General features: G+C 40.3%; 1 protein-coding gene across 6 annotated transcripts in view; it reads left to right on the top strand.

Moving 5' to 3' along the window:
- The window catches only part of PLCL1 (phospholipase C like 1 (inactive)), a 315681-nt gene that overhangs the window by 250277 nt on the left and 49591 nt on the right, over positions 1-15813 (top strand). For 3 of the 6 annotated variants that reach the window (XM_039495340.1, XM_039495334.1, XM_039495336.1), the window contains exon 2: positions 10769-13240. In XM_039495340.1, coding sequence (XP_039351274.1) covers positions 10820-13240 — 2421 coding nt within the window. In that variant the 5' untranslated portion in view covers positions 10769-10819. Of the gene's footprint in view, positions 1-9934; positions 10020-10040; positions 10330-10768; positions 13241-15813 lie in introns of those variants that run through there. The other 3 variants (XM_039495338.1, XM_039495339.1, XM_039495337.1) reach the window with 3 other exon arrangements.

The raw sequence follows: 15813 nt of genomic DNA, 5'->3' as shown, positions 1-15813 counted from the left end.
TCACAATGGTGAATGTGCGAGAGAATCTGGGTGGAACCCTGTGAACAATTAAATTAGCTAAAGTCCAGATTGTCAAAGACATTGAGGCACCTAAAGATGCAGATAGCAGCCTAGTGGGATTTTCGTAAGGCACCTAGGTGCCTAACTCCCCTTGATTTCAGTGGGAATTAGATGCTTAGATTCTTCTGATAATCCTACAAGGCATCTATTTGCATCTTTAGGCACATAAATACCTTTGAAAATCTGCACCAAGTGTTTTTGTGGATCTGCCTGTCTGATACTCTTGATCTGTTTATTTTATGTTAGAGAGACACACAGTTTTGTGCCAAACTAGTTTGAGAAAGAGAATTTTTGTATTGTCATGACTTAGTTGAACTTTGGACCAAATCCCTCAGTCCTTATTCAGTCTGTACTCAGGCAAACCTTTGAAGACAGAAGGAATTTTGTGTCAGTAGGGATGGCTGGATCTGGGCCTTCAACATTAATATCTGTTCTCACAAGCTATTGAATTCCTCAGGTTAGTCCAGGAGTGTGATTTGGCAGCATATACAGGAATGATTGTAGGAGTTGTCTCATTCTGTCCGTAAGCCTGATTTTTGAAGGTTGCTGATTTGTGCTGCTTCTCAGTGTCATTACAATCATAAGAATGGATCAGTTGGTTTTGTGTCTTTCTCTTTGCTTTCCTTGTTGTTACTGTCATAGGTATCTGATATTTAAAATCTGCAGAGATAACATTTGTCAAAATTGGCACAAATTTGATAGAAAGTTTTGCCCATTAATTCATTCTAGTAACAGCAGCTATATTGAAAAATGATGACATCTGTGACATGAGCTGTTCTAGGATATTATCTGGAGACCGTAAATCTGTTTATGGTTCAGAGTATGAATCCTTCCCTGCTAATGCATATCTGTTCCAATTTTGAATTTCAGAAGTTAAATATACTTTCAGAAGTTAAATTTGGTCTGTTTTGCCTCCCTCTCCCCCTTCTCTCTCTCGATATTAAGGAACAGCTGTGGTCTAGTGGACTTGAGCTCAAGACCAACATTCAGGAGATCTGTGCTACAATCCCAGCTCTGAAACTGACTTGCTGTGTCACCTTGGACAGGTCACTTAATCTCTATATGCTCTGGTTTACACAGTTATAAAACCACCTCATCTACTTGCTTTGATTCTTGATGGTTTCCTTGTGTATTACTCCAAAAATGATCACAAAGCACGGCTGAAAACAGGCAGGTGGTTGTGTGTGTTGGGTGTATTTGAAAGCAAATTTCAAACATGAACATTTTTTTCACCTTTATAAAATGGTCTGATCCTGCACAATATGCCAGTTTATATATATTGTGCTATTCTGCCACACACAGAAAATATATGGAGAGAGAGAGAGAAATTTGTCACCAGGCAATAATGCATAGTGATTGAATGGGATTTAGACAGAAGAACTATCTCAAGTCCATATGTCATGTCAGTATTTCTGGTGCACCTACCTCTGCTATGTGAAAAAAATGACCAACATGACACCCTTGGGATATTGAATGAGGATTGTGTCCAGGATCTTGATAAACCCAGATGAAAATGATTGTTCTCAAGCATTTACAGCACTCAGAGCTATTTGAGAAAGAACAGTATACAGTGTGAGTTGTTCTGCCGCGCTGAAACTTAAAAGGGACACTTTAAATCTAACCATCATGATGAGGAGCACTTTTATTCTTTGTGGCTATATACGCTGCTCATGATAGCCCCATGGCTGAGCCCCATTACACTGTGCCACAGGATCTTCCTTGAAAATTCTCGATCCACAATCTGGTGGGGAGGAGGGACAGAAGTGTGAAAGGTTCTTTGGGGAGAGACCAAGTAACCTAAGCCTCTAAGCATTACAAAGACCAGAATTGTATCTTGAATACCACTTGAGCACCTGCAGTAGTTCCAAATAAGCAGAATACTTCTTTGCCGTTAAAGTACCAATAGGCTTAACGTGCTTCCCCTGGAAGTACTTTATTTAACCAGTTTACTGATTAAATAAATCACATTGTATTCCATAACCTATGTATTATTCAGGATGCTCATTTTATCACCATATAATTGAAGGACAGAGGAGACTGCTTTTGAATTATTTTAGATCCCATGTTCCTGGGAAGTGGGAGAGATTAGAATAAGGCTTTTCTTTTAGCAGCAAGATCATTCAGTAAAAATGTTACTAGTTTCTGAGAGAGATAAGTGGATTTGCAGACTGGTCTTAACTGTACTTACCAAGTTTAACTCTCAGCATTTAGCGATAAATGTCAGCTCTCCTCACAGAGGCCCTACAGTTCTATAAGGACTTTAGGTGTCTGCCATTAGTGATGCTTTTGCTCTTTTGTATTTCTTAAAGGAAGCTTCATTGCTATTGACATGTTAGATACATTTGATGTAGTTTAATTTCTGGCTAAAGAAGCACATGAGCTTGGGATTCACATGTGTAGGGTCATTGTCTGATCAGTATTATTGCATTAGTTCTTGACTTCTGACCTGACAATTTGAGTTCTATTAGTTTTGGTGGGGGGAGGGGACATTTTGTGTGTATATGTGGATTCCTTGTAATTATTTCTATTAGTGCTATGATTTAAATGGCAAAATATAGGTTGGTCAGAGGTTAGGCTGGGTAGGGTAGAGTTTTTCCACAGCTACCAGTGACTCACTGATCCCAAAATATACATACTCAGTACTTCTGACGAGGAGGGTACATTTGATAATAGAATTTCTTCTGTTCTGGTAACCAGCTTAAATCTGAGCTGAATCAGCCTTTTTCCTCTGAGACAATCAGTTGAAAACTAAGGCCCTGATCCTGCTAATACTTGCACATGTACTCAACTTTCACTGAACTCAGTAGGATTGTTCACCTGCTTGAAGTTAAACATGTGTATAAGTGTTAGGATTGTTTAATGGTTATTGTGCAGACCTGGGAATGAGAAGACCCAGGTTCTAAATCTCAGCTCTGATAGACAAGTCACCTAACTAATGTGAAACAGTTTCTCCTTCTATTATATTTTGATAACTTGCCACATCTACTGCACAGCGGTAGTAGGAAGCTGAATCACTTAATCTTATTTTTAACTTTTTAATCCTGCCCATGCAGATGGATGGATTCAATTAGTAGAACTTTTCCATCTCTGAAAATCTATGCTCCTTGTTTTGTGTCCCTGAGCAAAACTTGGAATCAGGAGCATAACCCAAACTCTGCTCCCTTTCATTAGGAATGGAATGCCACATTAGTTGCCCTAATGTGTTATGAAGTTACGACATTTGTCCCACCTTCCTTTTCCATTAGCTACTATTCTCACTCAAATGTGAAGCAAATTCTAAGGGCAGTGTCAACATTAGAGCCATAGTGTCACTTTTTAAAGAAATTATACAAATGTTTTAAATGCATTTTAAAAGGTATTATTAAGCCTTGGCAATAATTATAGATAAGGATTCTATCAAAAGACAAATTGGGAGTTCAGTAATACTCAATATTCTATACAGAAGAAAAATATGTAAGTATTTCCTGCTCAGAAAAGTCCACAAAAGAGAACCCCACAGAGATGGGTCATAAAAGGACAAGGCATCATTTCATAGTCACAAGAGGTTATGATGGGTCAGCGTCTGGTAAACCATTATTTCATTTGTAAGTAAACAATTATATATGATATAGTCAGACCCATGTGTTTTAATCTGTTTTGTAGTAGAAGGTATAGGCCAACATTTTCAGAAATATGCACTCATTGGGGTGCTTTAGTCTTTGGGCGCCCAACTTGAGATGCCTGTGGTGTGATTTTTCAGAGGTTCTGAGCACCTGCAGCTCTTCTTGACTGCTGCTGGAATTGTGGGAACTCTTCCCTTCTGAAAACCAGGCTCTGTGGGTCTCAAGTTGGGCACCCAAAAAACTGAGCAACACAAATCTGTAGAAACTTTTGAAAAATGTTGGCACTTTGAAAGCATTATTGCTTCCTATAGTGAATATAGGATTTCCCTCTCTATGCACCCTCAGTAAGCTGTACACACACTAATTATGAATAGTGACTTTTCCTAAATAGTGTTCTGTACACTTATATTTTTTGTCTTGCATGAAGGCTCTTATGATGGGAAATCGCCATAAGTTATTGCTTTCTCTTTTTTTACAAAATATGAAAAGTTAAGATGAATCAGTTCAGTTGGTCTGAATTTATTTATGGGTTTTTTTAACCATGGAAAAACAGCAGTGCTTATAAACACTACTTTACAGTTGGTGTTTTGGTTCCCATTCTTCGAGACTGTATGTTTTCAGTAGAAAGAAGCTCTGAAGTATTCTTCTTTTTTATTTCAAAACATGTCTATAGTCAAATATATGTGGCTCTTATAGATGCCTTTGAGATCCCCGGCAATTATCTTAAATATTTTCATAGAGACACAGTGCTGTATAGACCAAATTCAAACCTGAATACAGTGTGGAGACAAACACTCCTAATAAGGGACACAAGCAAAACAGCTCAGAAAGCGTGAAACTATGAAGGATTAATCCATTTAAATATACAGTAACTTTCCAGAGTTATGAACTGACCGATTAACCGCACACCTCATTTGGAACTGGAAGTATGCAATCCGGCAACAGCAGAGACAAAACAAACAAACAAACAAACACCAAATCAAAATAAAAAAGGGAAATACAGTACTGTACTGCGTTAAACGTAAACTACTAAAAACTAAAGGGAAAACATCATTTTTCTTCTGCATAGTAAAGTTTCAAAGCTATATTAAATCAATGTTCACTTGTAAACTTTTGAAAGGACAACCGTAATGTTTTGTTCAGAGTTACGAATATTTCAGAGTTATGAACAACCTCCATTCCTGAGGTGTTCATAACTCTGAGGTTCTGCTGTAATAAATATTACTTAAAGGCACATAGTCAGGATTCATTGATCAGATCTCTGGACCATCAAATCAAGCTGTGGTAGTAGTCAATACATAATCCTTTGGGGGAAGTTGTAACGCCCCATTCCTCCCAAAATACACCTGCCTAGTCTAGTGTGCATTGCTGTACACAGGGAAGAAAAAGATCTGCTTGAACCCTGCAGAGGTGAGTTTACACCCAGAGGAATGAGATTTGGTCCCCCTCAGCTTTGTGACACCCTTCCAGTAAGAAAAGGGAGAACACCAGGTTTGTGTTTGGATCTATAATGGGAGAAATGTAGAGGAAGTGTATGCCTATAGTTAGGAAAAAATACTTTCTTTTGAAAAGTCACACAGAGCTGTGTATGTTATGGCAACCTGATGCTGCTATTATGGTTGAGATGATAAAGGTAGAATTACCACTGACCAAGTCAAACTTGACTCAGTGAACTGTCTGAAGGAAAAAAAACCTGACATTGGTGCATGGAAGTAACTGCAGGAGTTCACTGCTGTACTGTTTGTTACAAAGCTTTTATAGTAGAGTTGTTAGAGATGAGCATTTCATTGGATAAAGCCTGAGTCATCAGGCTTGATGTGGAGCAAAGTGGACAGGGCTTTGGGGATGAAATTTGTCCCCAAGCTGGGGACAGCATTCCCCCTCTCTCCCCAGCTGTTTTTCTAGCCTTCAGGACTCAAAGTGCTGGTAGCCGCTCTCTGTCACCGGCCTCTTGTGTTAAGGCCACTGGAAATCCTGTGGCAGCTCTCCTGACCTGCTCCCACTGGAGCCCTCCACACTGGCTTATGTGAAGCTGGTACAGATGCTCCTTGGTGGCATGCAAGGAGTGGAAAGGTAAGGGGTGAATAGAAGTCCTACTGTGCTTACTACCTGCCAAGTTCTATTTTGCTTTATCTAAGGTCTCTGAGAAAGACACACTCGGAATCTCAAGGATTCAGTAAGCATCGCATTGTGCTTTTAAACTGAGTGAGTGTTTTGGATTAATAAAAGAGAAGATTTGTTCTTCTGTAGGTGAATACAATGGAGAGTTTCCTGATAGTCTGCAGCATGAATACCTTGCAGGGGCGGCTCCAGGCCCCAGCACGCCAAGCGACGGCTTGGGGCGGCATGCCGCGGGGGGCGCTCTGCCGGTCACCAGGAGGGCGGCAGGTGGCTCCGTTGGACCTCCCACAGGCGTCCCTGTGGAGGGTCCGCTGGTCCCGCGGCTTCGGTGGAGCATCTGCAGGCACGCCTGCGAGAGGTCCACCGGAGCCACGGGACCAGCGGACCCTCCACTGGCACACCTGCGGGAGGTCCACCGGAGCCACGGACCGGCGACCGGCAGAGCACCCCCCGTGGCATGCCGCCATGCTTGGGGCGGCGAAATGGCTAGAGCCGCCTCTGATACCTTGGGCATTTAGCACAAGAACACAGTTTTGCTATTCATACACATAAGCTCTTGGCACCTTTTAGCTTGTTAGGTGTCTATAATCATTCCTGTATTTAGTTCCGAGTGAAAGATGACATAGATGAGGAGTTATAGCCAATAGAGACATTCCAATGTAAAAGTCTTTGTAGTTTAATGTTGTTAGAAGAATAAAACATAGGAATTGAATTTATTAGAGACGTAAAGTAAGAAAATAACTAATTATATTGGTCCTGAGCCTTGGGTCTACCTGAGCTAAACTCAACACTGGACCTGAGTGGAAACAAAGTTGGCTTCAAGCCCCCTTTGCTCTTCTCCAGTCTCTGGGACAGGCAGGACTGAATTGACCCCTTGCATAACTTAGAGCAGTCCAGACGCTTCTCTAAATTGTTCCATCTTGTATCATGCCCCCAGTGTTGAGAGGTAGCAAGGCTTGGAGCTGGCTACACCACACTGATTGAATCCTTAGCTGCCCCACTAGAGCAGTGTAAAGGTGCAAGAGCAGAGGTCAGGGTCTGGCTTGCTCTGAGAAGAAACACATTTTGTTTGTTTTGGGGTTTTTATTTTGTTTAAATAGCTTTTATTCAGCTGCGTGAAATAAAATCTAATTATCAGGAGAATCTTTGTTTGATGCTTACTTACAGATGGAAGCAGGCTGATTTGTTAGTAAATCTTGCTCTTTTTATTTTAAATAAACAAATTATGGAACAACAAAATAGATAGTTCACGGAAATGTCCTTAGTGGAACCTTCTCCACCACTAACTGAGAAATGTAAATTAGATTATTTTCTTAATGTTAGATAAGCATGTACCTCTAGAAGAAAATATGTCCCCTCCCTGAGATTTAATAAAGCTATAGTTTAAAAAAGATTAACGGCACACTTTTTTGAGCATTTAATGTTTGCAAAACTTGAATAAATGTTTTGGATGATTACATTTTGAAATGAAAACTGCCTTATTAAATTGAAATTATATACAAATTTCAGGCTTCATTTTAAAAGCATTACAAAGAAATCATACAATAGTGACCAAATAAGGAACACCTGGAGTGGTTATGAACTCATTCTTGGATCAATTTACAATTGCAAATTGCATTGTTTTCTCCTCCATGTATTGTATTGTAGATTAGAGTGATTAGTTGTTAATGTCAATTAAAATAATTATATCAGTTGCAATAACATCCAAATCCTGCTCATTTTACATAATTAGTCCCCAGGATTAGATTTGAATTGATTGACTTGATAAACAGATATGAAAAAGTCCTTCTTGGAGAGGAAACACTATTTTTCTACAATTTTAAATTGCCTATATGACACCAACTAAAAAGTCTCTGCAATAAACCCTAAAGATTAAGAGTAAGCATTAAAGGCAGCACTCAATGGTCCCAGGAAGGCCCATTATTTTTGTCACCTAAAATAAATTGTTTGATTCAAGGTACCACTGCCATAAAAAACCACAGCCATTTCACAGCTAAAAATAAACAACTTGTGTGTTTTCCACAGAAGCCAATTGGTGAGCATGTTTTGTAACAAATCTTGCTGCCCTCTCTGGCAAAGACAAAATGACAGATCTTTAGAGCTCCACTGAAATCAGTGGGACAGATTTACCCCAGCTGAGGATCTGGCCCAGAGTACCTCAATAATTGTATAGATTGCTATAGATTCAAAGTCCAAAAATGTCTCAGTTACTGTATTTATTTAAGAAGACTTTAAATGTGAATTCTTTCTAAATTAATATGAGCGGTATTGCCAACCTCCAAACATTCAAAAATCATGTGTCCCCACCAAAAATACGAGACTAGTTTAAAAATCATGAGATTTAAAAAAAAAACCCACCACACATTGGGTACTTTTCATATGCCTTCAGCTTTCTGAGCCTTTATCGTGCATTTGTTTAATGTTTTCAACCACTTCCCCACAACCATGAGGACTAGAAACTTACCTTTTATTTTAATTGAAAGCTGAGATTCTCATTCAATGTTTTGATTACAGACGCTGGGGCTTTAAGAACATAACGTAAGAATGGCCATACTGGGTCAGACCAATGGTGCATCTCACCTTGTATCCTGTCTTCCGACAGTGGCCAATGCCAGATGCTTCACAGGGAATAAACAGAACAGGGCAATCACCAAGTGATCCATCCCCTGTCGTGCAATCCCAGCATCTGGCAGTCAAAGGCTTAGGGAGTTGCATTCCTGATCATCTTGGTAAATAGCCAGTGATGGGCTTATACTCCATGAATTTATCTAATTTTTTTTAATCCAGTTATAGTTTTGACCTTCACATCATCCCCTGGCAACAAGTTTTACTGTGTTGTGTGAAATACTTCCTTTTGCTTGTTTTAAGCCTGCTGCTTATTAATATCATTGTGTGAAAGACACCAAATACCACAAGACTCACCATAAAACTGCAGAAGTTGGCAACACTGTATGAGGTTTTTCCTGCTTCCATTGAAATCATTGGAAGTAGGTTCAGTTCCTCGTTTTGGAATCTACCCTGTTCCACTAAAAGCGAGATATGGAATTTCATATGGATTTTGCTAAAAACCACAAACATGTTGTTTTAAATTTAAATAATTTTTTCTTTAAAAATCTAAAAGTGGGAAAGAAAAGGCTCTTATACTAACTACTGTATAATTGGCTGCATTCATTTATACTCATTAGCATCTGTTGCTTAAAGATTTTCATACCAGCAATATATTAAATTGCAGTATGATGACTCAGGAACAGAAAAATCTGCTGGTGAAATAAAAAAAAAAGGGCTGGACTAATGTGCTGCGTTCATTGACTTTCTTTCTCCCTATTTTAATCCTGATTAGCATACTAAATGCTACAATAAATGGCTAGAGTAATTTTGCCTGTCATTAAAAGTTTTAATTCATTGCCTTGACAGATTAGCTAAAGACCTTTAATACTAAAGTTTAGAGGTTTTGTAATTGTTCCCAATAGAGCCAGTTGGCTTTGAATACGGTGGTTGTATTTCTTTGATAACACTTCAGATGTTATTGAATGGGCTAATGTGGAGGGTGCTGTATATAAGATGGACAATAAAGTGCAGAGAAATACTTCAAAAACAGAAAACATTAATAATGACCTATCTCCTCAAATAGCTATCCCAACAATGCAAACACTTGTACTTAGTTTTTATACTGCTCCGTAAGCAGTATATGCTGGGATTTAATTTAACAGGTAAAGTCATCTAGATCCATGGTGGGATCCTTAAAATACTATGTTACTGAGTATTTGGTTTTCTGGTCAGATCTACAGTGCAAGAAATATGGGCCTGGTTTTCAAACTAGGTCATTGTTTTGAAGGCACAGTTCTGCAACATTAAAGAATTGCACCAACAGTTTTATGCCTGCGTTTCATTCATGCTCTCTACAAAATAGCACACACAAACATGGAGGCCTTATTTGAAAATCAGGCCCTGTGAGCTTCAAGGATTATAGGGAGGTCATATTTTTTGTACTAATTCTCCTGAGGCTTTGGCTTTGGGCTGGCAGTAGGTTTTGGGGCTGCAGTTGCTCCTCCTGGCCACTGGGGCTGCTGTGGTGCCTGCTGAGCAGGTAATTAGGCAGTTTCTCTGCCTCCCACCTGGCTGATCTCTCCTCCTCCTTCCCGTTGCCAGGCAGCATGGAGCCGGGAGGGAAGGCCGGCGCCCTCCTGGTGCGTAGGGTGGAGCTGAGCCGGGCCTGACGGGCCGGCACAGGAGCCGGCGGGAGCCCGTGCTGGGGGCCGGGACAGAACGCAGCATTGGCAGCCCAGAGGGCTCCCCGGACCCCTCAATGACCGGGCTGGCGTCGGGTGATGAGATGTTACCCTGGCCTCTGCCCGTGAGGGCTGCTGTGCTTTCCCTCGGCTCGTGCTCCAGGCTGTTCCCTGCAGCCTGGGGTGCTGGAAACGCACCTTCCTGTCAGTGACCCCTGCGAGTCTCCCGTGTTCCCCTGATGCCAGCGGCGGGGGCTTCGTGGAAACACCAGATATGGCGAGAGAGGGCAACACTGAAGGAGGGGAACGGAAAGCGGGTCAGAATGCGGGCAAGGCCATCTCCCACCTACCCAGGCTTTCTCTTCTACCTCAACCCCCACCTCCAGGCTCTTCTAGGCTCTCCCCCCACTCCCTTCATCCCCATAGCAACCCTCCAGGTTAATTCCATAACTGTGAAGCTTCTCACTGCTCAGTGAACCCTCCCCAATCCCAGCTCCTCCAGTTACCTTGATTGTCCGCAACCCCTCTCCTCCCAGTATGCTTCTCAGGAGTGATTGTGACAGCTGTGTTGTTGCAGCCAAGCAAGACACTGTGTAGTTATATTCTATAACTGAGTAGAGAATTGAATTATGGGAAGGGATAGTGCTTTATGTTTTGATGATCAAACAAATATAAGGTAGCTATGCTTTGTATATTATATGTACCTGACAAAGGGCCGAAGAAAATGTACTTAATTATTTTTAAATTATTTTACAGGATCCTTCCAACCAAAAATGTGGAAGGAAGAAAACTGTGTCCTTCAGCAGCATGCCATCCGAGAAGAAAATAAGCAGTGCTAGTGACTGTATCAGCTTTATGCAGGCTGGGTGTGAACTGAAGAAAGTCCGTCCAAATTCCCGCATTTATAATCGTTTTTTTACTCTAGACACTGACTTGCAAGCTCTTCGCTGGGAACCTTCCAAGAAAGACCTTGACAAGGCTAAGCTTGATATTTCTGCTGTAAAAGAGATAAGACTAGGGAAGAACACTGAAACATTCAGGAACAATGGACTTGCAGACCAGATTAGTGAAGACTGTGCATTCTCTGTAATTCATGGGGAGAACTACGAGTCACTTGACCTGGTTGCCAATTCAGCTGATGTGGCCAACATTTGGGTGTCAGGTTTACGTTACCTGGTTTCTCGTAGCAAACAACCTCTGGATTTGATGGAAAACAGCCAGAATACCCCACGGTTTGTGTGGCTAAAAACTGTATTTGAAGCTGCAGATGTTGATGGTAATGGCATAATGTTAGAAGATACATCTGTAGAGTTAATCAAACAGCTTAATCCTACCCTAAAGGAATCAAAGATTAGGTTAAAATTTAAAGAAATCCAAAAAAGCAAAGAAAAACTAACAACTCGAGTAACTAAAGAGGAATTTTGTGAAGCATTCAGCGAACTTTGCACAAGACCTGAAGTTTATTTCTTACTAGTGCAGATATCTAAAAACAAAGAATATTTGGATGCTAATGACCTCATGCTTTTTTTAGAAGCTGAGCAAGGAGTTGCTCATATAACTGAAGAAATGTGTCTAGACATTATCCGCAGGTATGAACTTTCTCAAGAAGGACGGTTGAAGGGATTTCTGGCAATTGATGGATTTACTCAGTATTTGGTGTCCCCAGAATGTGATATTTTTGACCCTGAGCACAGAAAAGTTGTCCAGGATATGACTCAGCCTTTATCACATTACTATATCAATGCATCTCACAATACCTATCTAATAGAAGACCAGTTTAGAGGACCAGCTGATATCAATGGTTATGTCAGGGCTTTAAAAATGAATTGTAGGAGTATTGAACTTGATGTTTGTGATGGTCCCGATAATGAGCCCATCATTTGTAACCGTAATAGCATGACATCACCACTTGCCTTTCGAAATGTTATTGAGGTAATAAACAAATTAGCCTTCATTACTTCAGAGTATCCTCTCATTCTCTGCTTGGGTAACCACTGCTCAATACAACAACAGAAAGTAATGGTTCAACACATGAAGAAGATTTTTGGAAACAAACTCTACACAGAAGCACCTTTACCATCAGAAGCCTACCTTCCATCACCTGAGAAATTGAAAATGAAGATCATTGTGAAAGGGAAGAAGCTTCTCTCTGACCAGGATTTATTAGAAGGAGAAGTCACTGATGAAGATGAAGAGGCTGAAATATCTCGAAGAATGTCTGAAGATTATGTGAATGAACCAAGGCTGATCTGGCTGTGCAGAGAGTTGTCTGATTTAGTATCGATATGCAAGTCTGTCCAGTACAAAGATTTTGTGGTATCTATGAAAAGTCAGAATTATTGGGAAATCTGCTCTTTCAGTGAGGCAGAGGCCAGTAGAATTGCAAACGAGTATCCAGAGGATTTTGTCAATTACAACAAGAAATTTTTGTCTAGGATATACCCAAGTGCTATGAGGATAGACTCTAGTAACTTAAATCCCCAAGATTTTTGGAATTGTGGTTGTCAGATAGTAGCAATGAACTATCAGACTCCAGGACCAATGATGGATCTACATACTGGCTGGTTTTTACAGAATGGGGGATGTGGCTATGTCCTTAGACCTTCTGTTATGCGTGATGCAGTATCTTACTTTAGTGCAAATACAAAGGGCATTGTTCCAGGGGTCTCTCCTCAAGTTCTACATGTCAAAATTATCAGTGGTCAGAACTTTCCAAAACCCAAGGGAGCTTGTGCAAAAGGGGATGTCATAGACCCGTATGTTTGCATAGAAATTCATGGAATTCCTGTAGACTGTGCAGAACAAAGAACTAAAACTGTTCAGCAAAACAGTGACAATCCTATTTTTGATGAAAGCTTTGAGTTCCAAATAAATCTACCAGAACTTGCCATGATCCGTTTTGTTGTTTTGGATGATGACTATATTGGTGATGAGTTTATAGGCCAGTATACCATACCACTTGAATGTTTACAGCCTGGATATCGACATATACCCTTGCGCTCCTTTGTTGGAGATATCATGGAGCATGTTACACTTTTTGTTCACATTGCAATAACTAATCGAAGTGGAGGAGGAAAAGCACAGAAGCGCAGTCTGTCGGTGAGAATAGGAAAGAAAGGAAGCGAGTATACCATGCTGAGGAACACAAGCCTTAAGATTATAGATGATATCTTTAAACTAGCAGTGCATCCATTACGAGAGGCCACTGACATGAGGGAAAACATGCAGGTATGAAACTTTTTACTTCATTATTGCTTTGTACTGAACACTTGGGTAAACATTCTGATCTCAGTCACAGCAGTATAACTCCACTGAAGTCAATGGACTTGCTTCAAAATTATACCTGTGTAACTAAAAGGAATATCTAGCCCTTGCCGTTTAAATACATAAAACGCTGATTTGCAAAAGCTTGATATTTACTGAGGTTTAATTAACATATAGATGTCAGGCTAAGCATCTGTTTAAGTTTTGAAAAATATTTAAAAGAAAAAAAAATCAAAACCCACTCTGCTGATTTTAGCTAATTGGGAGATTTGAGCTGAGGACTAGCTTGTATCTCCAGGCCCTAGGACTAGAGAGACATCCCATCCTGTCTCCTTTTTGAAGAATGTCAGCTTACCTTTATCTTGCTAACTAGTGAGAAGCGTGTGTGTGTGTGTGTGTGTATGCATGCATGCATGCATGCTTAGAAACACCCAAATGAATGAGTCATTAAGGTCTTGTCTACATTACAGATGTGTACTCTGCTAAGAACACATCCTTTAGGTATGTGATCCTACCTAAAACACATTCCTCCCCATACACACATGCGCTATACATTTAACATGTCAACCAAATACCATTGGGATTACATTTGGCTTTTAGCTAAATGCTGGTTTAGTCTGAACTGGTTCAATGCAGCGTGGACAGCATTAACGCAGTTTGGGCTGAAATGGATAGACCTCTTGCTACTGTACCATAGTCCCAGAATCCAGTTCTTATAGATGTGTCAGGAACTGTGGGATAAGCACCCAGTGTGCAATTGAAAAAGTTTAATGGACAGGAGGAAACTGCAATGGTTCAGAACATGAGTCAGCATGGTATGTTTGCAGTCTTTGTGCTTAATTTCATGCATTCTCACTGGTTCAGTTAGGAGAAAATCAGTTCTGTGGTGTAGATGCTGCCAAAGAGAAACAAAACTGAATAAGGTTAAACAATACGAATTTTATTTATATACGAGAATGTACAATAGCTATTTTCTAAGGAAACTGTATTTATCCTTGGAAAACAGGACAAGAACACATTTTATATTACTTCACTGACCCTGCAATTCTGGACAGAGTCTAAAGCAAATTTAGTTTTGGCAGCTGGAAAGGTTTACAAAATGACATAAGTTATAAATCACTCTCAGAGGAATATCTTAAGCTTATTTTTAAGAATGGGAAACTCTTCCCAGGCTTTTCTTTCTTGCAGGCCTTGAAAATAACTAATTTGAACCTCTGACTCCATCTTCTGTTCCCTTACATTCCTTTATTCTGTAACAATAAATATTAGCTTACAGCTGTATATACTAAGTAGTATAACCAGAAAATAATTTATAAACCTGACCTAAAAATAGTATTAGTTTGTGTTCAAAAACTAAATTTTGCTTCTAGATCTTGTTCTCAAAGATGCTTTGTATGACAACCAGACAACAGATTTTATTTTCTAATGCACCATTCGAATATTTTTGGTTAATAGAAGAGCCATTGTTAATTACTTGAACATTTTCTGATGCATGACCTGCAAAGACATAGAGTCCTGCAAATCCACAAGTATCCACTTTATATCTGTGGATAGCTATGTCTGTGGATGCAGCTGTATTGTTTACTATCTTTGCAGACCGGATACAGATCCAAATTTTTGTATATGCACAGGGCTCCAACAGTGGGATTGGGTGCAGGTGCAGATGCGAATACGTATAAAAGGTGGAGTGCGGGTCACAAGTTCATTATTGTGGATGCAGATTGGATGTGGATCCATATTTTTCTATCCTCACAGGGGTCTAAAATGCAGTATGTTAACAGTTGTGTTCTCCTGGTTGCTATAATGTTCTGTTACTGGGATTATTGTGGATTTTGGCAACAGTAGTATGACTTGGAAGAAGGTAAATCACGAGGACAAGTCAACCACGTGTCTGCTGACTTCTGCATAAATTCTGGAGTTTTAATTAGGTTTGACCTGGGTCACTTGGTTTTCTTACAGGTGACCCATGAAAGAGAAAAAATGTTTGCCCTTTTTTATTTTTTCTGATCCACAATGCAGACCTTAAAGACAATGATTTTTCTCTTGCTTGCTTTTCTCATGAGAAACATCGGATTTTTCCAATTTGTTTGCTGGAGGACAATGGACAATTAGAGATTTGAAATATGAGCACTTGATGGGGAAGAGCTTTTTAGTCAGATCTTGGCTGTGCTGTAGGCGGCCTGCCAGAGCAAAGCACCTATGGGGCTGGCAAATTGGCTGTCTGAGCATTCCACCAGCTGGATATCTCTAGACATGCACATCTAGACCCTAGTGATCGCTAGCTGCTTGAACCATCCAGTTGGGGTGGTAGACAGCCAGTGGCGCTAACACCAGCCCTCTAGTTATATTATTATATGGAGAGATACCTATTTCATAGAACCAGAAGGGACCTTGAAAGGTCATTGAGTCCAGCCCCCTGCCTTCACTAGCAGGACCAACTACTGATTTTGCTCCAGATCCCTAAGTGGCCCTCTCAAGGGCTGAACTCCAATCCTGGGTTTAGCAGGCCAATGCTCAAACCACTGAGCTATCCCTCC

Source organism: Mauremys reevesii, linkage group 11 (assembly GCF_016161935.1).
Source record: "Mauremys reevesii isolate NIE-2019 linkage group 11, ASM1616193v1, whole genome shotgun sequence".
In the NCBI taxonomy this organism is placed as follows: Eukaryota; Metazoa; Chordata; order Testudines; family Geoemydidae; genus Mauremys; species Mauremys reevesii.
This window is presented reverse-complemented; position numbering and strand designations above follow the sequence as displayed.